This window comes from Phoxinus phoxinus, assembly GCF_949152265.1.
Source record: "Phoxinus phoxinus genome assembly, chromosome: 24".
Lineage (NCBI taxonomy): Eukaryota > Metazoa > Chordata > Actinopteri > Cypriniformes > Leuciscidae > Phoxinus > Phoxinus phoxinus.
In genome coordinates, this window is record NC_136899.1 from 20,199,347 (window position 1) to 20,225,632 (window position 26,286).

At 37.0% G+C, this 26,286-nt stretch overlaps 2 protein-coding genes and 1 long non-coding RNA gene across 6 annotated transcripts; 2 read left to right on the plus strand and 1 right to left on the minus strand.

Moving 5' to 3' along the window:
- Positions 1-660: 660 nt before the first annotated feature.
- Positions 661-4,220, minus strand: LOC306992505. The gene is made up of 3 exons (XR_013796300.1): positions 4,098-4,220; positions 2,222-2,274; positions 661-781 (listed from the first exon to the last, which is right to left on the minus strand). It is a non-coding gene; the product is annotated as an uncharacterized lncRNA (long non-coding RNA).
- A 2,188-nt stretch (positions 4,221-6,408) lies between these two features.
- LOC306992392 (uncharacterized protein) lies at positions 6,409-16,729 on the plus strand. 2 transcript variants are annotated; one of them, XM_079601214.1, is made up of 5 exons: positions 6,409-7,945; positions 12,143-12,360; positions 12,469-12,663; positions 12,996-13,151; positions 15,087-16,729. In XM_079601214.1, the coding sequence occupies exons 1-5, from the start codon at positions 6,837-6,839 to the stop codon at positions 15,107-15,109; spliced, it is 1,701 nt and encodes a 566-aa protein (XP_079457340.1). In that variant the 5' UTR covers positions 6,409-6,836; the 3' UTR covers positions 15,110-16,729. The 2 variants fall into 2 exon arrangements, with proteins under 2 accessions (XP_079457340.1, XP_079457339.1); XM_079601213.1 differs by having other exon boundaries at positions 6,413-7,945; positions 12,466-12,663; positions 15,087-16,728.
- A 37-nt stretch (positions 16,730-16,766) lies between these two features.
- On the plus strand, positions 16,767-26,023 carry LOC306992393 (uncharacterized protein). 3 transcript variants are annotated; one of them, XM_079601217.1, is made up of 6 exons: positions 16,767-18,305; positions 18,431-18,549; positions 18,652-18,749; positions 18,922-19,068; positions 21,609-21,829; positions 25,213-26,017. In XM_079601217.1, the coding sequence occupies exons 3-6, from the start codon at positions 18,652-18,654 to the stop codon at positions 25,437-25,439; spliced, it is 693 nt and encodes a 230-aa protein (XP_079457343.1). In that variant the 5' UTR covers positions 16,767-18,305; positions 18,431-18,549; the 3' UTR covers positions 25,440-26,017. The 3 variants fall into 3 exon arrangements, with proteins under 3 accessions (XP_079457343.1, XP_079457342.1, XP_079457341.1); XM_079601216.1 differs by having other exon boundaries at positions 16,771-18,305; positions 18,501-18,549; positions 25,210-26,023; XM_079601215.1 differs by having other exon boundaries at positions 16,772-18,305; positions 25,210-26,023.
- Positions 26,024-26,286: the final 263 nt, after the last annotated feature.

Consider the following 26,286-nt stretch of genomic DNA (forward strand, 5'->3'; position numbering starts at 1 on the left):
AATGTATTTTAAGTGTATTGTATTAATTATGTATTAAATGTGTTATTTTGGAACAACTTCAAGTATACTAAATGTACTTTTATATGTATTTAAGTTCAATTTTAATGTAATAGTAATATATTTTAATATACTTAATTGTGTTAAAATGGAACTATTTTAAGTACATTTAGTGTAATTTAATAGCACTTCTTTAAATTGTATTTTTAATACATTTTAAATGTACTTTCGAAATACAACTTAAATATATTTTTAACATAATATTAATGTGTTCCCAGTATATTTTAAATATAATATCAGGTTATTAATAATGTATTAGTAGAACACTATAAGACCCACTATTAGTATATTAAAAATATATTTTTGAACAAAACCATTCAGTATGAAAAAAATATATTTTAATGTATTAAAAATACAGTTAAAAATTATAATTCAGTTAAACACAGTAAAAACAATATTTGTATAAAACACACACAAACACTCCTTGAAAGATAGTAAACTTTAATGCACTACATTAGTACAGCAACATATGAAAATTAAACAAATACATTAACATAAAATGCATTGATCTGCAGAAGTATTAAACAGAACAAAAAAAAATCAACTTAAAGGAATAAGTTCAACAAAGTCAAACAAAGTGAAATACAATAGCTACAAACAGTCCTTCATCCTTCAAGCGAATTGAAGTGATTGGTCTTGGAGTTTGCCTCATTGTTGCATTTTCTTCTGATCAGTGCTCGCACCTCAGACACTGGCGTGGTCGGAAACTGTTTGATCACAGTATCTATGAAAAGGGAAAAATATTATTATTATTTTTTTAAATATTAAAGCAAAATTAACATCTGTTAAAAAAGTCACTGTTCCCTTTCGAAAGGGAACTTGCACTGCGTATCTAGGCGCCCCTTTTATACTTCTGGGTCGCACTAATAGTGTCATAGGTTGTCGCCAAATTCGTTTGCCGTGATTTTATAGCTTTTTAGACACCGGTTCACATGGAACACGGTCCCCAAAGCGTCATCGATACACTGTCTCATTCCCTGCTCTCAGGGAACAGTCGTAACCACAATTTTTTTATATGGCATGTAATGCTTAGTTCATATTTTAACAGAAGACATTCAATATAAAATGTTAATATAATGCAAAAAAGGAGTTAATAAAATATCTACATCAAATAGAACAAACATTAAGTCTTGCTGAACAACAGTGAGGTCTACATGTTATGACACTGTATCACAGCAAAAAAAAAAAATAGACAAGTATAATAATGTATAACAAATGCTAATCTTTATTTTTAGCATTATTATTTGTTTTAGTCAGCCCCCTTTGACTTCGAGAGCAAAAAAAAGTGATGTACAGAAACACATACGTCATGACCGAATCACCATTCAATAGTCCGGATTCAAAAATCTCCATAACTGAGGTGATATGAGATTAAACCATACTTACTACTAGAGATGCACCGATTACAATTGTATAGGCCGATTCCGATTTTTCACTGAGTTTGACCTGCCGATACCGATTTTAGCCGATTCCGATTAAATTTTCTTCTAAAATTATCATTTTTATCAAGTTCATATATTTAAGTTCAGTAATTTCACTTAAATGACAAATAGGTAATTTTCATTGCCATTTAAGATAAATTACTGAACTTAAATATTCAAGCTTGATAAAAATGATCATTCTAGAAGAAAATTTCAGATGGCACTTAGAGGCTTAAATTGCATCTGAACTCTTCATTTTTATTTTTTTATTTTTTTATTAAATAAAACACCATATACTTTTACCCAAACTGAATAATTAAAACAAGTTTAAATGGGTACATTTTCTACAAATATGTTTGTGTTTATTTTCTAGCCTACTCCAGTTCTTGTTAAACACACTAGACATGCACATTCTGTCCATTTTGGGCATTTTTTGTGTGAAATCATATTTATTTTGTCCATCAAAAGCGTGTTTTCACTTTAACGCACTCCTGCTCCGCGTATTTTTTCGGGCGTGAATGTCAATCAATGAGAGCATTCACACACAAAAAATAAAACCCGCTGCTCACGCTTGCGGTGTGAAACGGCCGTAATTCACGAGGTTTCCTACATGTGCGGTCCGTGTGCATGTCTGATTGCTGATGTTGTGCGATGTTAATCATATGGCGCCCGAGGTCATGGCCGATCACGTGAAAATCTGCCAATTCCGGTCACCAGCCGATCAAAAGTCCATCACTACTTACTACTCTCTTCTTCGCTTGTCTCTGCACTCAGTTTTTCTTCTATAGCAGCTAGTCTGAAAAACAACAAATAAAAAAAAGAGAGATTTATAAATATATATATACATACACACAAATATATAAGGCAGGCAAATTATGAAGAATGATTTGTTTTGTTTTTAAGAAAGACAGTATGCTGAGTACAATGTACTTGGTGGGTAATATAATCAAAACCCTTCACAGACTCGGCAGTTTAGATACGCTCTCTTATAAGCATCCCTTTTAACAATTTAATCTTTGTACTTATTTGTAATTAGAAATATATATTAGAAAGTAATCAAAAAGGCAATAAGGTTGTCAAGCTTGAACAAATATAAACACCAATCAACACACTACCATAATTGGCTGGTCAGCTCAAGACAAAGGTAACTATATTCATAACATGTTTTTTCAAACTTTTTAAAGATAATTTACATCATAACAATGAAGCCAAATTCTTCAGGAAATCAGGAATAAATACACAGCTTCAGCAAATAAAAATGATATTAATATAATGATGTACATATTATAATAACTAATTCATTTTTTTGAAGATGCATTGGACAATGTTTTATAGTTGTTTTAAGACAGATAAATGTCTCCACATAGATTTTAAACAGATTCATCAAAGACTTTAGACTTTGACAGTGCAGAAGTTGCTAGAATTCAGTGTCAGCATCATGTTACAGCGGTTAAAGTCAGTATCCCACGTGCAAGTCATATTAGCAAATGTATAGCAGACCTTTCCACCTAGGAAAACCACTAAACAGTGAGCTATTTATTTATGCAAACAGCAACTAAAACGAGATGGGTATTCCTGCACAACGGGAGGCTGCAGTTTCAGGACCCCAGTTTTAGGACCGCAGTTTTAGGACCCTAGTTTATTGTGACAGCGCCACCTACAGAACTGGATTACCAAAAACACAAATTTAACCCCGTTCGCGGCAAAGATAACAGATCACATTGTTAATCACAACAGATTGTTGTTCAACATTCATTACTCGTTAAAACATCACACTCTTACTTATTTTATCTGGACAAACTGAGCATCATTAGAAAGATTTAAGACTCGATAGTGTTTATGATAAAACTCAAACAGCGAACACAGAGAGATCTGGGTCTCCTCTTCCTGATTTGCGTCAGTAATGTACGCAAGTCTCATTCGCTGTACAGCTGTCAATCATCTCACGTGGTTCAACGTGACAATAATCCTGCCCTTCTGCATGACGCGGTCCTGTTATCCGTGATAACAAAGCTAAGACACATCTCTTCACCTGAAACAAGAAGCTAATAAATGCACGATTTCGAGTATATGTGGTTTGTGTGTGATTTTCGTGCAATTTTGGGTATTTTCATATGAATTAAGAATGTTTACAGTATTGCCAAGCAAGGTGTAGCCATTAGTTGCATATAAATTGCTTTATTATACCATATTTCAACATCTTTTTATGACTTAAAACCATTTTAAACCGCGACCGGAATATGGTACAAATATCATATCTTACTCGATGGTGGTTTAAAGTGAGCTTTAAGTAAAAGTTTAATATTAATCTTTTAAATTGTATCGTGTAGCTTGATGCTACTTGCTCTAATCCACCTGCTGCAGGAGCTATTCTATTCCATAATCTTATTTGTTAAAACATATATATATTTTCTAATGAGACTTAGGATCAAGGTGGATCTTGATACTATGTACAAACTAAACCACCTGGATCCTAGAACTGCGGTCCTGAAACAGCAGCCGCCGCTATATCATCCAGTTCGGTAGGTGGCGCTGTCACAAAAAACTAGGGTCCTAAAACTGCGGTCCTAAAACTGCAGCCTCCGGTTGTGCAGGAATATACTACTGACTAAAACTTACCAGTAACTTCTGAGGCAGTATCTTCATCTCTTCGAGTCTGCTTCGACTTTGACTTGAAAATCTTGGCTCTGATTGGGCAAATTGAATGTAACTTAACTGAAAAAGACGTGATGTTACGAAATACGAAATGGTGTCATGATCACTCACTCTTAAGTAGTTCCAAACCATTTAAGACTTTCGTTAATCTTCGAAAGAAAAACTGACATTCATATCCCTCCGATAAACGATTCACCAGATCTGTTCACGTTTCAAAAAGTGAATCGCAAAAAACATCACCCAATCCATATCAATCGCGTGGTTTCCTCCAAGTCCTCTAAAGAAACACGATCGCTATAAATATTTTAACAGTTTAAATTTAAACGTCTAAATCTAATCACATTCAAGGACCGCATGCACAGCAACTGAAGTGACTGAGAGGCGAGCGCATTATCATAAGAACCAATCACAGCCGTTCAACGCCTCTGGAACCAATCAGGACTAGTCACGTGTGTTATGCGCATTGTTCAAATTTAAACAAGAACAACACCTTTTTGGAAATTAACATTTCTTTGGAAAATGTATCTATGATGCATTTCAAAAAATATGATGCTGAAATTATTGTGGGAATTTCAGTAGTACAAAATATCATGTAATGGACAACAGCCTTAAGTAGCCTTATACAACAAACAAGTAAAAGTGAAAAAATAATAATTTTAAGCTTATTGCAATGCTAATAATAGTTGACAAATGTTTCTAATACATTATAAGTTGGTATATATTGTAAATCTATTTTTTTATATATATTAAAATGATAAAAACATAAATAATTAAACTATATTGCAGTAGGCCTAAGTGTTTATAAAGCACATACATTTTAAACACACTAAAAGCTTAATCATTTTGCTGTTCTTACACAAAGTACACATAAAATGTACTTTAAGTAAGAGCAACATATGCATGTTTTCTTTAAATACACTAAAACTTCACTAAAAGTATGGTTGCATTTAGCATATTTCTTAAAAGTGTAACTAAGCATATATTTATTACCAAATACTTCTAGTACACTTTTAAGAAATATATTTAAAGTATGCTTGTAATTAGCATATTTATTAAAAGTATAATTAAATATATATTTATTACCAATGTACTACTAGTATACTGTTTAGAAATATATTTAAAGTATGCTTGGAATTAGCATATTTATTAAAAGTATAATTAAATATATATTTATTACCAATGTACTATTAGTATACTGTTTAGAAATATATTTAAAGTATGCTTGTAATTAGCATATTTATTAAAAGTATACTTAAATATATATTTATTACCAATGTACTACTAGTATAATGTTTATAAATATATTTAAAGTATGATTGTAATTAGCATATTTATTAAAAGTATACTTAAATATATATTTATTACCAATGCACTATTAGTATACTGTTTATAAATATATTTAAAGTATGCTTGTGATTAGCATATTTATTAAAAGTATAATTAAATATATATTTATTACCAATGTACTACTAGTATACTGTTTATAAATATATTTAAAGTATGTTTTTAATTAGCATATTTATTAAAAGTATACTTAAATATATATTTATTACCAATGTACTATTAGTATACTGTTTAGAAATATATTTAAAGTATGCTTTTAATTAGCATATTTATTAAAAGTATACTTAAATATATATTTATTACCAATGTACTACTAGTATATTTTTTATAAATATATTAAAATGCAATTCAATGTATTTTAAATGCACTTTAAATAAGCATGTTGGAAATACAAATGTATTATAAACATACTATTTGCATTTCAAATATATTTTTAATACATTTAATACTACGTCTTTTTCACCTGGGCTCTCTCTCTCTCTCTCTCTCTCTCTCTCTCTCTCTCTCTCTCTCTCTCTCTCTTTCAGTTCTCCCTCAGTTCTCTCGCTGTCTCTCTTTTAATAATACATTTAAATAAATAAATGTGATAATTCATTCAAATAAAAGCAATCCGATGGCTCAACTTGATTTGAAGCGGACGGAGTGCTAGAACTAACGAGCCATAATGAAAATAACCGTCATTTTTATCCGTCTGTTAAAAAAGTTACACAGTTACAGCTTTAACTTGTTTTTAACTTGGCAAATAACCCAGGTAAGCGGGATAATCCACGGCTAGCCATGCATTAAAGGATGTTAATGCACGACGTAGAGGCGAAGAACCACCCGACGCGAAGCGGATGGATTATCCCCTAATGCATGGCTAGCCGTGGATTATCCCTTAATTTACCTGTAAAATATTTTATTTGTTTAACTTGCATGCCACGTGACCATTAACCGACATTAGAACCATAAACTGATTTTTTATTATTATGTATTATTTACCTAACTTCTAATTGACAAAAGCCTTCCAAAGTAACACTTTAAATTACTCATTGAGTGATAGTTCAAATAATAAATAATGTGTGTTCGTCGTTAGTTGATATGCAATGTTTCAATGTTGAGAAAAGAAAACACTTATAAATGTAAATGATTTCTGTGTATCCACAGATCAAATGCTGTGTCGCTCATGTTTCTCGCCTAGTAAACAGCAGATGGCGCTATGTTTCTGTGACTCTTCATCCGCCAGTAACGCAATGAAGAAGAACAACAAAGAAATCCCGAATACACTCGTTGATGTTTATGTATTACAGGTCAGCAAGACGCCTAAAATAATTATTCATTTGAGATTTGTACGGGCATGTAAAGGTTCGTTTGGATGTTATGTATGATCCCACGAACATATATGATATTGGAAGAAAGAAGAAACCAATTGGACCAACGGACCTTGTTCCCATGAATATAATGTTTGACCTAAAGTGTGAAAGCTCTTCAGGTGAAGAGGAAGAGACGGAGGGAGGAGAGGCCAGTTTAACAGCACAAGTGTCCAGGTGTGCAAATGTAACATCAGCGGATTTAGACGAATTAGAACACAACCGAAACGAATCTAGTACCGTAAAGCAAACAATATGGGCAGTGAACTGTTTTAAAGCCTGGCTCCGTGAAAAGCAGTTGACAATCGACTTTAAAACCGCAGAGAAGTCGGAGCTCAACCCGGTGCTGCGCGAGTTTTATGGCTCTATTCGGACGAGCAAAGGAGAGTTGTACGGGATCAGCAGTTACGTTGGGCTTCGGGCTGGGTTGAATCGGTTCATGAACGAGCCTCCCATCAGCCGTGCGTGGAATCTGATGCAGGACCCCGAGTTCAGGTCCGCCAACAATGTTTTTAAAGGGGTTGTTAAGCAGATGCGACGCTCCGGTAAGGATATAACAGCACATTATCCGCCGATTTCACCTGAAGACCAGCACATGCTGAAACATTCTGCTGCACTGGACCCTGGCAACCCAAAAGGCTTATTAAATAAGGTGTGGTATGACATCCAGTTACATTTTGGACTCAGGGGTAAGGAGGGGAACCGACACCTGCAGCCAGACGCGTTTGCTATGAACCGAGACCAAAACGGTTTCAAATACTTCACCATGACATTAAACGAGGACACGAAGAACCCGCAGGAAAGGGACAAGAAAAAACGCAAGGCTATGTTTGAAGAGCCTGGCAATCCGCTGTGTCCCGTTGCCTCTCTGGAGAAATATCTGAGCAAAATTCCAGCCGACGCAAAAGCGCTTTATCTACAGCCCAAAAGGATGTATGTGATCAGCGATGAGATCTGGTACACTGCGGTTCCTTTGGGAGTTAATTATCTGTCCCAAATGCTGCCCAAAATTTGCAAAGAGGCCGGGACGAGAACGACCTACACCAATCACAGTCTGAGGATCACTTCAATTCAAAGACTGGCCGAAACGAGGGAGATCATGGCGGTGTGTTTGCAAAGGTATGTAGCTATAATATTGACGCAAAACGTTAAAGGCAGGGTAGGCGATTTGTTCCAGAAACATTTGTTGTTATGCTGGTTGAAAGTCTCTTCACATCCTTATCGCAACCATTAAATTAAGTGGTCTAAATGTATGTGAATATTGTCTGTGGAAGACGTTGACCATAAAAAGTTTGTCCAGTCCTACCTGCCTGTCAATGTATTTCCATACCTCCATGCACCCTGCTCGCGCAGACATCTCACTTTAACTGCAAGTTTCATGCTATGCAGTTTTAGAAAGACGTCAGTCAGCGAGCACCACAACCAAAACAGCAGCCACCTTTACAGTTGACAACCAGCTTATGCTGTGTTCACGCCAAAACTACTGTAATTAGGAAGAGATGGAAACCCGTGACCTCATACTTGGAGAGGTTCGTGACTCGAATTTATCCTTTCAATGGCAACACTATCAACACCGTAATGAATCTGCAGCTGTCAGGTGGTACAGGTCAGAGCTCTTTAAGTTGTTTTTTTAATTATGTTATGTGCTTTGAGACATGAGGTAGTTTAATGACGTCTCGTGACTAGGGATGTAGCCTGACCCCTAATTTCCACCCACTGCGGAACGGCTGTGGATCTGCTCCTGAAAGGCAGCGTGAAACCTGAACGGCAGAAATCCATAGATTTCCATTAAAGTCAATGTGTGTATTTTCGCTGACTGCGGAGCGGCTGCGTTCCGACTCCGTTCCAGCTCCGGCGATCCGCAGCCCTCGGAGGAGATACGCAGAGCTTCTATTTTTGCCAGATACCGCAGCCGTTTCGCAGCAATTTAGCACAGGGCAGATTTGTGCGGGACAGGTTATATCGCGCGATCATACGTGAATCTCGTGGGTCTTCATGACTTCTGGCATGGCCACAGCTGTTCCGCATCAAATCCCTGGTGAGTATTAAAGGACGGTGGAGCACGCGCCTTCACGAAGCGGAGCCGATCCGCAGTCGTTCCGCAGTTGGTGGAAATCCGGGGTAACATTAACTCAATTCGCGCCGCGATACGATTCACAATACTGGTTTCACAATACGATTTTCTCACTTTTTTTTTTTTTTTATATCAAATTAAGATTTAAAGGTGGGGTATGTGATTTGCAAAACGGCCGGTAGATTTTGAAAATACACAACTCAAATGGTCCTACCTTCTTTCCTTTGACTCCACCCATTCAAAGAACATGGACCAATCAATGGTACGACCAATTGATTGACACACTTACTGTCCAATGATTCTAGGTGGTCTTGGAAATGATTGGCTGGTGTTTTTTGAGTCCTGCCTGCTCCACAGATGATTAAATTGCTTAATTTTTATTTCAGTGCTTCTAACTCAGTGGCTGTAAGTGGGTTAGGAATAGGATTTTAAGTGATTTTGAAAAAATGGCCAAAAAAGAGAATTACATACCCCACCTTTAAGACAAATTATAAATGAAAAAGTGTCCTTTTATTTCTCAGACAAAATGCTGCACATTTCTTTATGCATTTTAAATATATTTTATGTAATATTAATAACAACACTAAATCGACTTTTTAAAGCAAATCCCCAAAAAGTCCCTCCAAGGAGATCTTTCAATGGTGTTTTCTCAGGAGGAGGTTGTTTCAGCTCTGTCTGTTTCAGGAGGAGGCACACTGGCACCTTCACCCTCATCCTGCAGAAGTAAAAGCAGAAATAAAAAAACTAAAATTTAAGTACAACAGTGACTGGTTTCACATTGTTATTAAGGCAAGATTTTAATATTATGTTGTTATTTTCATTTTCATCGTCATTCTTCCAAGAGTTAAATAACCAGAACACATTTAGAAAAATATGCCATAATAATCAACAAATTATTGAAAAAACGTTAAGAGATAACGATACAACATCTGGTTCTTTCCAGCTTTCTCCTTCAGTCTGTGGAATACATCCTCGTGCTGGACTGCTCTTTCTCTTGCTGACCCTGGAATGCATTTATTACGACAGAAAACAACCTCGGCCTCGTATCTTTTGCCATGAAAACACCGATGCACCTTGTGATCTTCGTGGCTCTCGCACTCGTCGCCACGAGTCGGGCTGTAAATATTTGAATTTTTGTATTTATTGTTAAGAGGAAAACCCCTTGAGATGTGACATCTCGTTTTTGAGGGGACCTCAAAAAAAAATTTTTTTTTTCTTCCTGTTTCTATCACCTCCTTGAATCCCAGAAATGAAAATTCTGTCATTTACGCACCCTTTATGTTTTTGTTCGTTCTTCTGTGGAACACAAAAAGTTGTTTGACTTTCATTGTATGGACAACAGTTGAAACATTCTTCACAATATCTTTTTTTTTTGTGTGTGTGTGTGTTTCACAGAAGAAAGTCATACAGGTTTCGAACGACATGAGGGTGAGTAAATGATGATGGAATTTTCATTTTTGGGTAAACAGTTTCTTTAACTTAAACTTCGTTTACAACTCACATTCACAATTGTACTTTTAATCACGACGTGGCGTGAAGGCACCGTCCGTATACGAGTAATTTGTAAAAAGCCTTCTCAGCATCGTAGAGCTTGTAATCACAATTTTTTTTAACCTGGGAATTTTTGGAGAGGTCCTACTTGTACCATGTGACCGCTGTACCACCTGACCACTGCAGATATATTTCAGTGTAATAGAAATGCGTAGTTTCAAGTTGGAAGATTAACGTGTTATCTCAAAATTATGGTAATTAAGACATGGCGTGAATGCCATTCTTTATTAACTGGCTTTCAGAAATACCCTTGATGTTTACTAGATATAAAACGTTTTAGTTGTTTTAGTTTTATTGTAGGTTGGAATGATACTGCTTATTGTTCTCCTGCAAAAAATCACAACTCCTTTCCCCTCATATACTCTGATCTGAGTACACACAGCAAACACAGATGGGTAGAGTGATACAAAGAGTAAAACCCAGCGCTGTGATACCAAATATCAGTCACTTGAGCAATTGATTTACAATTTTTGATCTGTTGTATAATTGATATTATACCGTAGTCTGTCTCATACCATTCTATAATGCACATAATTCCAGACAGTTTATTAATGCGCTGCTTTCCTTGAAGCGCACACAGAAACATTCAGGAGCACAGAAACTCTTTATCTTTATTTCTGTGTTTGGTTTAAAGCAGGCAGAATGCTAGATATAACGTTCTCTAGCTGACAAATATTATAGCTTCTTCTGGTCAAATATTGCACCGCAAACATCATTAAAAGCTTAAACTTGTCAATGCTGGTAAATGATAAGCGGGATAATCCACGGCTGGCTGTGCATTAAACGATTTAAACGTACTCTGCTTCTCGTCGGGTGGTCTCCATTTTGTGCATTATAATAGTTTAATGGACAGTTAGACATGGATTACCCCTTACATAACTAATCACATACAGCTGTTGGATAAAGTAAATCAAAGCTAAATAGAAATATACTATACACACTCATCAGCCGCTTCGTACACCTTTGATAGTACCGGGTTGAACTCCCTTTTTCCGTCAGAACTGCCTTACTTATTTGTGGCCTAGATTCAACAAGGTCCTGGAAACATTCTTCAGAGATGTTGGTCGATACTCTGAATCTCTTGTTCCACCACATCCCAATTTGACAATTTGAGTATAGTGAACACAGTCATGTTCAAGAAACCAGAAGGTTTGAGCTTTGTGACATGGCGCGTTATCCTGCTGGAAGTAGCCATCAGAAGATGAGTACACTGTGGTCATGCGCATGCATATTACATTTTCAGTCTATAAGACGCGTGAAAAAAGTGTTTCTTTACAAAGTGACATCGCCAACTACTGGCCAGGCATCATAGTACAGAGTTTTTAGTAATTTTTTTGCAGATCTGGGGATTTTGACAATGTCGTCGTCTGTACGTTTTTAGTTTTTGTTTTATTACACCATATAACATTTATCAGTTATTGAAAGTTTTGTAAAACTTTGATATTTGTAAAATCAACATATATTCAAAGGTTACCTTTCTTTACATTTAGAAACGGTCACATGAATGTTGGAAGAACATTGTCATCTTGGAAGTCCTTATTAGTCATTGACTAATACTGTTTTGAAATATGATATATGAAATATCTGTGAATATCAGCAATGCAAATTAACATAATGTTTAAGTAGGATAGCATTAAAATAATTTGAAAAGTGTAATCATGAGACTGTTGCTTGATATTGTTCTCTTGCAGCGTTCCGGTTGAGATTAACACTCAGTGGCAGCAGGAATCCGCTCCATTTTCCCCCAGCAGTGAGCTTGACTCCAGCTCCGCGAAACAGGAGAGTCCCGTGAGCAGCCACAGCTGGGTCAAACAGGAACCGGAGCCTGAAGTAATCCAGTGGGAAAATGTCAACTCTGAGGCCGTCACTGATGCGGAGCAGGACAAATCTCTGAGCAGTGCTGTTGCTAGTATGATATTTATTCATTTTTTTGAAAATCCATGTCAATGAGCTCATTAGCATCTCCACATTTCAATGATGGGACGTAGATTGAGTGAAAATAAATTTTTCTCAGCAGCGGACCCGAACCCGATGGAGGGTTTACCCAGCGGTGTTATGCTGACCATCACTAAACTTCAGTGTCTGCTGGAGAGCAAACAGGAGAGGATTGAAGCTCTGGAGAGACAGGTTCAGGACCTACAGGAGGATCGCAGGTTCCTCCGCTCTCAGATCGAGAACCTCACCGGCGCTCGCTTGGTTCCGGTGCCTGAAGGTGTGGTGGAAAGATGATTACAATTTTTTTTTACCATGTTCAAAACACTTTGCTCAAGAATGAAGAGAACTGCATTATAAATATAATAGATATATGATATATAATAGATAAATAGCTAAATAACTGTAGTGTCTTTTTGACTGTGACTGTTCACCTTAAGATTCCAGACTTAACTTTTTTAAATCTAAGATTTTACAGTAATTTCATGTAAATGTATTTTCAGCTCAAATGATGAATTAATGAATGAATTTTGCAGTTGATGTTCTATTTCCTGTTACACTTGCACTTGCTGCTCATGTTCTCTCATTTACTTCCATTCTCTGTTTCTACAGCGAGCACATCCGTGTTCTCAGGGCCAAGATCACGTAAAAGGCGGCGCAAGAGCTCGTCCAGCTCGTATGCCACTGATGAATCCAGCAGTTCTTCTTCATCTGAAGAGTCCAGCAGCGTCAGGAAAAAGAGACGCCACAAGAAGAAAGGGAAGAGAGGTACATGACACTTTTACAGTAACTTGGCAAATGTTTTTCCAGTGTCAGTTTTGTATCTAGAATCTGGATTGTTCATAAATTCACCTTAGCTGTTAAGGTCCATTATGTTTGCACAATGGAGAGCATACATTTTTCTGTTTGCACAATGGAGAGCATACATTTTTCTGTTTGCACAATGGAGAGCATACATTTTTCTGTTTGCACTATGGAGAGCATACATTTTTCTGTTTTTGCAGCGTTTTTTTTTTTTTTTTAAGCCATGTAGCCAATCCTAAACATATATGTTGATTTTGTTCAGTGCTGAGTTCTGCACCCTCACGATTCCTCTCACTATTACAAAAATGAAGTATAGAGATGATGTACATGATTAACATCGCGCAACATCAGCATGCACACGGAACGCACATGTACCTCGTGAAATACAGGCGTTTCACACCGCAAGTATGAGCAGTGCAGTATTTTTTTCGCCGTACATGTTAATCAATGAGTGCATTCACACCGCGAGCAGGAGCAGCGCGTGAGTGTCAAGCAGGAGCTTCGCGTGAGCAGCAGTGAAGCGCGGGTTTCGGCGTCAAGTCACCTTTATTTATATAGCGCTTTTTACAATACAGATTGTATCAAAGCAGCTTCACAGTGATAACATGAAAATAATACAAGTTTGTTTCTAGAAGAAAATTGCGTCATCGTCCACCTGAAGTAAGGCAGATCAATAATATTGTTATATATTAAATATCCCCAACTAAGCAAGCCGAGTTTATTTTTGCTGCGCTGCTCACGCTCAATTAAAGTGAAAGCACACGTTTGATGGACAAAATAAATATGATTTCACACAAAAAGTGCCGAAAATGCACATTATTTGCATGTCTAGTGTGTTTTAACAACTGGAGTAGGCTATGTCAGAAAAGAAAATGAAGACTCAAAAATATTTATAGGAAATGTACCCATTTTAACTGGTGTTTATTATTCAGTTTGGGTAAAAGTATATGGTGTTTTATAAAAAAATGTATATAGAAAATAAATATTTGTGTGTGCTGTAAAGTGGTTAGAAAAAATGTAATCGGAATCGGCTAAAATCAGTATCGGCAGGTCAAACTCATTGAGGAATCGGAATCGGCCTAGAAAATTGTAATCGGTGCATCTCTAATAAGTGTTTATATTGGGACTATTTTAGACTGGTTCGGGTCGTACCACAGCGGAGTAGCCCAGTACCTGTGTGACTCGTCATAGACCTAAACAGAGAGAAGAAGCTCTGGCTACAATGTTCTTCCGCAAGACGCATGCAGTTCTGTTTATTAACCTTTAGAGCGCCAAAAGTTACGGACCGCAGCTTTATATTTTGTAATTACACATTTATTAGCATGTTAAAAATGTTCATTTTAAATGTCAAATAACAAACTACAAATTTTAATCAAGTACTATACATGTGATTTAGTATGTTGGTCAACACATCAAAAAGTGTGCACTAAAGATTAGTAAAATATGATTTAAAATGTATTGAAAACTTTTAATTTGACATTATTAGTATTTTTAAGTATACAGGACAAAGTATATTAATAAAAGTGTACACTTAAGTGGCCTTTTAGTTCATTATCTGCAAGGACAGTTTTAAAAAAATATACTTCAAAATATGTACACGACAAGTGTACTTCACTTTTTCTACAAGGGATTGCATTTATCGAAGTTTGAGTTTTAACAGTAAATACATGTAATAGTGAACATTTGTTAAAACAAAAGGTTGGTTCAACTATTCCAAGGTGTACTGAGTAATATTAGTTAACTACATGTACTTACTATAGAGCTAGGTCTAGGGGTTTTGTTTAGGTTTAGTTGCATGCAACTATGCATAATTCATAGTTATTACTATAGTAATTGCATGTAACATTTGAACAAAAGGTCAACTTTGATTTGAGCTGTATTTCAATCTCTTCTCAACAGGGTGTGTTTCCCAGTGTGACTAGGTCTTGATCTGCCTCAAGAAGAAGAGTATGAGTTGGGCTTTCCGTCCAAGTCTGTCACTAAGGTTCACAGGGCACGGGACAATTTTTCCGAGTGAGCCTCCGTGTGCCCAGGAGTACAGTAGGCTATACTGTAAAAAGGACCTTATGTGGGCCCTCCATCTTCTGGCCTGGGACAGTGCTCCTGGTTGACCCTCCCTGACCGTCCCGAACACGACCCTCATGGCAGAACTGCTGCTGGTTTCTAACAGGTCTGTTCCTCTGGTGGGTCAGGCCGTGTGAGGAAACACCCTCAGCGTCTCTGCAGAGCTGTTCAGTTTGTATTCTACAACCCAGAAAAGACTCAAGATTTCTGAGCCTTGATCTAGTGGGTTTTGGTTTATGAGTACATATGAGTGGTGTTTTTGCTTTAAAACTGCAATGATTTGTCTTAGTAACTCCCATTCTTCTTATGCTACTCTGAAAAGCATTAGGTTAACCGTAGTCTTCCGGGTTGGCCTATGATATCACAACTGAACAGCTGTTTTGTGATCACGAAGCCCTCAGAAGAAGGATGGAGCGGATGAAGGCTTCCAGGACCGCTGAAGAAACGAGCATCCTCTGTGTTTGGACACTAGATGGCGCTCTGAGACTGTTGCAAAGTGAAAATGAGAGGCTCTGGGCCCTGGAAGGAAAGAAAGTAGTGGGTGACATTAAAACGTGTTATGCATAATCACCGTGCGTACGTCTCTTAGAAGTTTTAAGTGGTTTGTGTAATAAATGCACAGATCTCTTAGAACTGTGCTTTTTTTTATTTTGTTGCATACAGTGAAATAGATCATCCAGTCCATTCGAAGCACAGATTTGGTGTGTGTGTATGCGTTGCTAGCATATTGTGTCTGTTTTTTGTTTTCTTCTTCACATAAACTCTGCCAAGGTTGTATTCTCTTAACAATTCCATCTCATGTTCCTTTATGTCAGGGTAATTTAAATCTGGCCCTCGGGGTCCACTGTCCTGCAGAGTTTAGCTCCAACCCGAACCAAACACACCTGATCAGTGCCTGCAGGATTACCAGAACATTGTGGGCTTGTGAGTGGGATCAGGTTTGGAGCTAAACTCCCCTCAGGAGCCAGAGTTGAAGAACACTGCTTGTGGTTTATTTTATTTCTATGATTTTGAAATGTCTGCAGAGTTGTTTAACAAGTGATTTTTGCCATTGTGCTCTCTTAAACCAGGGGTATTTTAACAATTTTGATGTCGCTGACCTTTAAATATGTTCTTATTTCTTTACTAATAACAATTGTGTATATATTTATACATGTTTAAAGAACCATTTATACAGTAAAATACTGTTAAAAATGTGTACAATATTATCGGGAAAATGTTTACCGGTAAATATATTTACATATTTACACATTAGTGTACTGTATAAGACATATACACTTGAAGAGAAACAAAATATAACAAAGTACTGACAAGCTGATGATTACGGATATTGATATTCTGTCTTTAGAAAACAGAATAAAAATGCAGTCAAGTGCTGTAAATTTAATTATATCTATTATATTATTTATAATTAGCTCTTATAATAAAAAACGACCCCCAGTTTGAAACCCCCATCTGAAACTTTACGGAAGAGGATTAGGGCCAAGCAATAATAAAACAAATTTTTTCTCGAAATGTAATGAGTTTCTTCTCAAGATTGTATTTCGACTTTTTTTCTCGAAATTTAACGAGTTTAATCTCGCATTATAATGACTTTAATCTCGAGATGGTTTTATTATTTTTATTATTGCTTGGCCCTAATCCTCTTCCGTAGAAACTACATGCGATCTATAACAAAAATTATTTCAACTTCATGTCTTCAACACCAAATGCCCAAAATAACTGACAGGAAGAAAGGTTCTTTGATTGCAGAAAAGGGACATTGTATTCAACTAAAAGTCTTCACTCGTGCCTTTGCATACCTTTAAATTATATTTTATTTTGAGCTGTTACTCTTGTTACTTATTTCAAGTACACACATGACGGAAAGTACACCCTCTAGAACTCCTATAAAGATTTATTGCTTTATGTTAGATGTTCCTCTTTTCCGATTCTACTACAAGAGATGCACTCTTATTTTGTCATTAATTTCTGGCTATCTTCTGGAAGCATGTCCGTCCAGAGATTTATTTTAAAAAAAGTATTGCTTGCAAAATGGGGTCACACTAAATCTTTAGAGAAATTCCCATAGACAGTATATAAACGGAAATTCCACTTTCTTTGCCATTGAACAGTTCCTTGACGACGCTGGAAGCCGGGACGTCCGACTCATTTTTACGAGTCGGTTCTTATGAACAGTTCGTTTCAAAGAACCGGACAGTTCGGATATTCTTTTTACGTTATTACGCTGTCCCTGCCATCCTGTATTACACAGCTGTTTATTATGGTCTTTGATTTTGAATATAAGATTTGTTTGTTTAAGCCACGATTATATTCGAAAACAGTAATTTAGAACCTAAATACATTTCGGATTTGCAGTAAACAAAACGAAAATGCATGGTTGATTTGTTTCATGTTTTAATAAAATGCAAAAAACATGTACGTTTCATTTGTAATCTGCAATTCAGTTATTAAATAAAACATGCTTTTCCCCTCGGGCAGTAAATTTGACCTGGTCAAATGCTTGATTCAATCATGCTGTTATCAGCTCACTACGGTTCTTGTTCAAATGAGTCAGTTGAACGGTTGACTCGAGATCCGCGTGAACTGATTTAGAGACAGTCCAATTCGTGAACGAAGCGTTCAGTCGGGAAACCCGTGCCTCTAATTCGTTGAAAGGATTCAGCAAAAACAATCGTTCACGAATAAGTCAACGTCCCTTAATTGTTTTAGCTATTTGACATGATTCTCTGAATTAAAACACATCTTGATATTTTGCTGTTGTTGGTGGTGGACAAAACATGTCTAGGTGGTGTAACCGTTGTTAAATTAAAGTCTTACCACAAGCTTGAGATCCTTGAAAAACAGCGTATGAAGCAGTTTATGATAAGTAATATTTCTATGAAAACGTGCAGTGAAGCTGTTCTGTGTGGTGTAACCAGTGCCCCTCCCCCATCGCTGGTGTAACCGACGACATTGAAGGAAGCTCATTGTCATGTGACCGTGAAACAGGAAATGTTGTGACTGCCACTGAGAGGAACACTGCAAATCCTCATGGCTGTGTCAACTGTCAAGGTTAGTATGTCTTTCAGAATAGCAGATCATTGATCTTTCTATAACATGGCACGTTTGTTGAGGTTAACATATACATGGAAATGTCTTTTGGAGGGTCATAATTCAAAAATCCTTTTTTTATTCAGAAACATGTGGAAACTAAAATGTCAAATGGTGTAACCTGTCACCCTATTTGACTCTAATGGAAATATCTAGCACGCAAACAGCTATGGTGATTTATTGATGCGGAATATGTAGCCTAAAGGTATGTCCCATTTATATTCTCACCTTAAAATATAATTAACAATAACAAAAACATAATTATTGTATTGTAACACAAAGTGTTTTGTTCTTCTTCTATTTGTAGATGCCACTATCAAACAATGAGAAATCAGCTCGACACAGAGCGAAGGTGAATGCTGATCCTGTTGCCAGGGCCAGATACCTTGCAAAAAGAAGAGAGAGGTGTTTGAATTTTATTCCACTGCGAATTATACATAGCAAACAATTAACTTATTCAAATAAAACCTTGATCCTATCCTAAGTTGTACTATTATACCATAAACAATTGTAATGCAATTATTAAATTTTAGTATGCAATACTTAAAACAATGTCTTTTTGTTTGAAAATTCTTAGCTATCAACGAAGAAAGACAGAGGGAAAGACGAAACATCCTACAGTAGCCGAACTCTCTAAAGAAAGACAGGTAGAATTGAGGAACAAATGGAGACAGTACCAGAGAAGCCACAGAAACAAGATTCGTAGTGAACCTCTGCAATCCTGGTATGTTCCCTCAATTGTTGCAAAAATGAATATGGCAGTAACCATCATTTTCATGTATTTCTTGTATTAATAATAATTTTTTTTGTAATCCTGTTGTAATAATAAAATAAAAAATCGATTAGGACATGATAGAAGCTGCACGAATACAACCACTGTTGTCGTGAATATTCTCATTATCCACTGTGTCATGGATATTTATTATTAGTAATGTAAGAAATAACATGTAACCACTTGACAAAATAATGATAATATATAGATAATAGATTTGTTCATCATCTTGAAAATCCTCGAATAATAATTTGTAAACTTAAATTATATAATGAAATTCAACACGCTGTATTTACAACCCATTGTACTTTCTCTTTTTTTTTTTAATTACATGCATATATTAATCATGCACAGAAATATCAGTATAGGGTATGCATTGAGGTCACTTTCCCGCCGGAACACGTCCCCTCAGCTGGACTGAGTGGCAGAATAGCTGCCTGGATTTAATAGGGGAAACTGCAAAAACGCGAGTAAAACAAACGTTTATCAGTTTAAACTAAAGGACTCGATATAGTGTTCCTTTCAACTTACTAAAGATTCAGTGATCCATGGATATTGACATGCAGCCAGAGTTCCTGACATGTATATGTGTCTGATTTCGACGCCGGGGAAATACACTACAGCAAATTTGCCTGTGAACGCTTTATATAATTACAATATAGGTAGGTCTAAATCCGGTTGATCACTTATATCAATGTTATATATCATCATATCTTCTTTCTTGACCTAAACCTTGCATAGTTTTTTTGTCAGTGTTTATTAAAAATGTCAAATTATGCAGAATATACAGTGGTAAATATTTTATTGACGAGTTGTCAAGACAATATATAACAATACAATATATAGGGTATGATTTTACCACTAAGTTCAGCATATTGACATAAAAATTATAATTGCAAATCCACCTTTCGCTGCCTGGAGTCCAGTTGTTTCTATGAATTGCAGCGATCCATTTGCTTCTCTGTTCTGTAGCTTTCGGCAGTCTGTAAAAATACCTCAGATTTCTTGTCAAATCTAGTTGTACAGTCAGTCTCAAAGCTCTTTCCCGTTTTAGACGTGTTTTGTGTGTTTTTCGCGGCATTCCCGCTGAAAACCAATGCTGCCGCTCAGTCTTTTTGCCACTCAGTGGGAAATACAGTCACTCTGGCTGACTGTGACGTCACCCGCATACCCTCTATTGAGAAAGTACACAGTCAGTGTTGATTTAATGATCATTTTAAAAGTACACTATGTAACTTATTTTGTGGGAAATTGTGTAAATACGTCACTCGCTCGTGCATGTCTTGTTATATCCGTAAGTAGAGACATCTTGCCTTGGCTACTTGTATGTTGTGGGAGTGGCATAGGTTAGTTGTATAAATGAGTGAGAAAGGTTGACATGGAGCAGCTAAATCTCCAAACTCAAGGGAGTAGGTTTGAAAAAAAAAAAAAGAAGCAGAACAGAGGAGAGTCTGCTGGCAAAAAGAGAACGCAACAAAGTTGCTATATGTAGCTCTGTAAGAGTTCACTGTAAAGCAGTATCTGTTGTGAAGGGGCAATTCATTATGGCTGTTGTAGCACTGTGTGGAATTTATTTTCAAGGAAGTACTGTGTCTATTAATGGGTACAGCTACAGTAACATCTTTAGGTAGTCACCTTTTCATCTAAACTGGCTAACGTTATATCTCTTAAAGGAACACTCCACTTTTTTGGAAATAGGCTCATTTTCCAACTCCCCCGGAGTTAAACAGTTGAGTTTTACTGTTTTCGAATTCATTCAGCTGATATCCGGGTCTGGCGGTAGCACTTTTAGCATAGCTTAGCATATATCATTGAATTTGATTAGACCGTTAGCATCTCTCTCCAAAAAATTACCAAAGTTTCAATATTTTTCCTAAAACTTGACTCTTCTGTAGTTACATCGTGTACTAAGACCGACAGAAAATGAAAAGTAGCGATTTTCTAGGCCAATATGACTAGGAACTATACTCTCATTCCTGTGTAATAATCAATGAACTGCTGACGTACCATGGGTGCAGCAGGCGCAATGATATTACGCAGAGCCTGAAAACAGTCCCCAGCTCGGTAACTTCCAACGTTACCGGCACTAAGTTTGTAATATCATTGCGCTGCTGGTACGGCAGCAGTTCCTTGATTATTATGTGTCCTAGATTTGAGAGAGATGCTAATGGTCTAATCAGATTTAATGATCTATGCTAAAAGTGACTCGGAGATCAGCTGAATGGATTAGAAAACGGTAAAACTCAACTGTTTAACTGTGTGTGTTAAACAGTGTTCCTTTAAGCCTAGTATTGAATGTTTTATGAGCAGTAGGAGAACCATATTCACAGTCACACAAAGCTAAAGCACAGCCAAAACAATGTTCTTCTGCAAAATGCATGCAGTTTTGTTTTTTAACTAATAGAGGACCAAAGGTTACATAGTGCACCTTTAAAGTAAATGATATAAGAGGAATTATTCCATGATTGTTGTTTGATATTGTCCTCCTGCAGCTCTCAGGATGAGATGAACTCTCAATGGCTGCAGGATTTGGCTCCGTACTCCCCCAGCAGTGAGCTTGACTCCAGCTCCGCGAGACAGGACAGTCCCGTGAGCAGCCACAGCTGGATGAAACAGGAACCAGAAACTGAAGTAATCCAGTGGGAAAATATAAACTCAGTGCCTGCTGATAATTATACAGACCAGGACAACACTCCGAACGTTGCCGTCTCCAGTACGTGATTTTTCATTTACTTAGAATCGATGTCAATCTCCAAAATGCAATGATGGGACAGAGTTAGAGAGAGCATTTAAGTATTGCCTGTAGTGATGTAAGGGCAGTCCCAGGCTTTGTTGGTGCCCTTGGTGAGATTTTAGATTGTGTATTATTCACATATTCTCCTCTTTCGCTTCCTCCTCTTAAAGGATAATTCCGGTATTTAACACCTTGAGTCTATATTGTAGTTTGTTTTGGATGAACAAGAGTGGTGGACAACATTTTTTTGACAATGGTTCCTCTCGAGTTTTTGACTATAATAGAATTGGCCATGGACCCATTTAACATTGGAGTCAATGGGCATGTCTGAAAATGTCATTAAAACAGCCAATAATGTTCGTTTACAAAACTGTTAAACTCACCGAGTGATTAGTGATGTTCGTTGATGATTATAAACAATATATCGTCGCAATATATGATTCCAATCCGTTTATTTTGCTATAGTGGAACTATTTTTTCAGACACTTCACAACCGTGTAACTTCCACTCAATATTTGAATCTGAAGCGTTAGCAAACTCCCGACCACTTGATGGCGAAAACCGATGTTTATGTCTCGCGGGACACTCACGGTCACAGTCGAGTTCAACTTCATATTGCACTGGTCAGTGGTCACGTCTTTCAATATGGTTAGAATTTGTGCAGTCAAAAACTGCGGTAAAGTTCCTAAAAAAATTATTGTTTATTTCGCTTACTCTCCCGGAGCACAGTTGCTCTGCTCGCTAGCCTTATGAGAAACGGAAGCGAGCAAAAAGACTACATCGACCAAATGTAAACAGCCCCCTTTCCGTTTCCAGTAGCGCATTTATATTAACGAGCACTCAGTCCTTCAACAGAATTCAATGGGATTTTACAAAATGACGAATAAAACACGACAGAAACTGTATTTCGCAACACTTTTTGTTTCTGGAACATCAACTAACATCACTAATCACTCGGTGAGTTGCACAGTTTTGTAAACAAACATTATTGGCTGTTTTAATGACATTTTCGGACATGCCCATTGACTCCAATGTTAAATGGGTCCATGGCCAATTCTTTTATAGTCAAAAACTCGAGAGAGGAACCATTGTCAAAAAAATGTTGTCCACCACTCTTGTTCATCCAAAACAAACTACAATATAGACTCAAGGTGTTAAATACCGGAATTATCCTTTAAAAACCACAATTGCCAAAGTGCGATTCATCTTGCTCTATTTGTTATGATGTTTTGTTCTTCTATACTAACTCGCGCCATAGCCTATGATTCAGTTGTAGGTCATCATCATCCTACAGTCTACATACATGTCGTTCCCAAGTTTATTAGATCCATTAGACTCTAGTCCTAGTCATTCAATATAAAGGGGGAAAAACATTACCGAAGCTTACATTTATTTTAAAGAAAACACACTGCACTTTACTTGCAGTTTAAAACAATCAAAAATGGCCCACAGTGTTAGTGTCACTCATCTCAGTTCATCGCGATCTCACAGAGTTCTGTTATAATCAATGAAGCCGTCTCACAGCACAATGAATCTCTTAGGGTGCTTTCACATCTGTAGTTCGGTTCATTTGGTCCGGACTAAGGGCGAAAAATAATATTTTGTAGCATTTTTTTAGGCGTTTTGGTTCCTTTTCACACCACACTGATTGCTCTGGTCCGAATCAGTTGATGAAACGAACCAAAATGCAGTCACGTGACAACATCCAAATCACTCGTTGGCCAGATGTGTCTTGAACGTATTTCCATAACTGCACTTCGATTGGTCAGAACTAAAGTGCAGGAAAATTCCCACAGAACTCCTGGAAGTCAAGTCATCTTTATTAATTTATAGTGCTTTTAACAATGTAGATTGTTTCAAAGCTGCTTTACAGTGATAAACGGATAATTTACGGTAACAGATTGTTTTGGCTTTATAGCGGTTCTTGAATAAAGATATTTTCCAGCTAAAGTTAGTTTTGATTGATTCACTTCCTCCGCAACGATCATTAGTTATTAAATTAGAGGCCGCTAAGACGACATCGTTCTCTCTACACAGACTTTAAACGTGAACCTGTGAGAAACGCTGATGGCGCTCATGTGCGCATTAATAATTAATTCTATAGTTATGTGCATTTGAATATATGTGCGCAGGTTTGTAATTCCCTACAAAGCCTTAACAAACTACTTGTCTGGCCTTAAACATTTTTAGACAGAATTTTATCACTTCGGGGGAGATACGCGAAACCGAAATTATCCCGACAACGCTTTATCTGTAGAGTGGTAAAGGGATCCTCCATGCGTTGACATCGGGTCCAGGCGAAGGTCCTTCCTCAGATCTGGATACGGCCTGGATCTGGCAGGCTGCGGGAAAAACCTCGGGATAAACAAAGACACTAAAATTAGCGTAAATGCCATTCATCTTATGATGTAACGAGTACATCAGGATTTATGGGAAGTGTTCCCAGTTCCGGCTGACCTAATCTATGCAGCCTAACATTGAATTATAGAAGTCTATAATGCATTATGTGAATGCTAGGTCAAAGAGATGTGTCTTTAATCTAGCTTTGAACTGACAGAGTGTCTGCTTCCCAGGCAATGGTAGGAAGACTGTTCCAAAGTTTTGGTGCTAAATACAAAAAGGATCTACCGCCAGTGGTCGATTTTGATATTCTTGGTATTATCAACTGTAAACAAGTAAACAAAGAGGAGGAAAATCCGGCAGACAACACGCCGCTTTTTACTATGGAGAGACGACTGCGTGGGCTGATCGTATCCCTGGTCATAGTTTATTATATAGGCTAGTTCTACACCACTTTAAGCCAATAATAACATTTGAGAATGAAGCAAGGATGCGGCTTGAAAATAATGTCAGGAGGAGGCGTGCAGTAATGTTGCTAAACAGTGACATAATGCACAGCGCAGCTGACTACGGCAGCTGGTTTAGTCCAAAAACGCGCAGTTCTTTGGCAGTTGGGTCTGTTCGAGGTCGGACCACGTTCTCACCACAAACGAACCGCCCCAGAGTTCGTTTGAAAGACCACCTCTCCTCTCCGAACTAAATGAGGCAGGTGTGAAAGCACCCTTATTTACATCGTGTCTACACTTTGTTTGCTATAATGAGAGGAATCGTGCGTGTGCAGAACGTCAGGACTGAACCAAAACTTTCTGACTAACTTAAACACCTCTGATTGAACACCTCGAATCTCAACCAGTCAATTGGGTTATTATTGGAAGGCTGTTGCTAATGTTTTTTTTGTTTTTTTTCCCCACTGTCCATTGTTTCCTTTTTGTCAAAGTGTATAATTAAATGAGAATGGTTAGTTCTATAAAATACATATAGAAACAAATACATATAGTTTTTGTTTCTATCTTTCTCAGCAGTGATACCACCGATCATGGAAGATGTACCCAGCGGTGTTATGCTGACCATCACTAAACTTCAGTGTCTGCTGGAGAGCAAACAGGAGAGGATTGAAGCTCTGGAGAGACAGGTTCAGGACCTACAGGAGGATCGCAGGTTCCTCCGCTCTCAGATCGAGAACCTCACCGGCGCTCTCTCTACTCATGTCTGTCGAGGGGTTTCAGATGAAGCAACTGGAAAAAGTTAAATGGTTCCTATGAAAGTCTTCAAGTGAGTGCAGAAACTGTTACTGAATGGCCAGATTTACGTACAGCTTGACCAGTGCAAACCCTCTTTTGGGGTTAAAAAACTAGGATTAACTAAAGACAAGCAGTGAAAAATGAACACTGAAAAGGCGTAGACAGTTATTTTTGCAGCTGATCGTTGTGGAAATGATCCGGCTGTGTCTGTTCTTTAATTTGCATGTCTTCTGTAGATCACGCGCAGAACTTTCCACTCCCATCGCCGCTTTTATGGGTTTGCGCTCTCACGCTAATTTGCCCTGTTAAGTACATCTGGCACTTAATGTTCAAACATTTTTATATATATATATTTTTTTAGCGTTTGTCATTTTATCATTGTTACTTATTTATTTGAATGAGTTTTCAACAATTACCAGTATGTATTAGCTATTCAATATTTATTATTATTATTATTAGGAATAGTTCATCCTAATGAACTATAGTTCATTGTTCACAAATTGAACATTTTGTAATTTACTGAGAATTGCCTTATGTCATTCCAAACCTGTATGACTTTCTGGGACAATAAAACGCCTTTATCTCTGTCGCTAAAGGTGTGTGCTTATTTACTGGTGTTTAGCTAATTTTCTCTGGCAAAATTCAATCATTGGGAATCTACGCAATCTGTTTTTTTTTTTTTTGCCGTAAGATTTCCATGTGCAGATTTTGCAACTACTTGGGGTTCGTCATGCAGATTTCCAATTTTTCTCAAATTTCACAGGCAAAATTTCACTTGTCCATTGTCAGTAGTGTAGTGTAAGCGATGCATGAAGTCCTGCTCACATGGGTCTACAGCAGTCTGACAATTCTTCA

What these genes read in the sequence shown, in the direction of transcription:
- LOC306992392 (XM_079601213.1), top strand. Translation starts at nt 6,837, where the DNA reads ATGTATGATCCCACGAACATATATGATATTGGAAGAAAGAAGAAACCA. An exon ending in ATGGCGGTGTGTTTGCAAAG is followed by an intron (nt 7,946 to 12,142) that starts GTATGTAGCTAT and finishes GTTCTCTTGCAG; the next exon opens with CGTTCCGGTTGAGATTAACA. An exon ending in CTTGGTTCCGGTGCCTGAAG is followed by an intron (nt 12,664 to 12,995) that starts GTGTGGTGGAAA and finishes CTGTTTCTACAG; the next exon opens with CGAGCACATCCGTGTTCTCA.
- LOC306992393 (XM_079601216.1), top strand. Translation starts at nt 18,652, where the DNA reads ATGCCACTATCAAACAATGAGAAATCAGCTCGACACAGAGCGAAGGTG. An exon ending in CTTGCAAAAAGAAGAGAGAG is followed by an intron (nt 18,750 to 18,921) that starts GTGTTTGAATTT and finishes GAAAATTCTTAG; the next exon opens with CTATCAACGAAGAAAGACAG. An exon ending in TCCGAACGTTGCCGTCTCCA is followed by an intron (nt 21,830 to 25,209) that starts GTACGTGATTTT and finishes TATCTTTCTCAG; the next exon opens with CAGTGATACCACCGATCATG.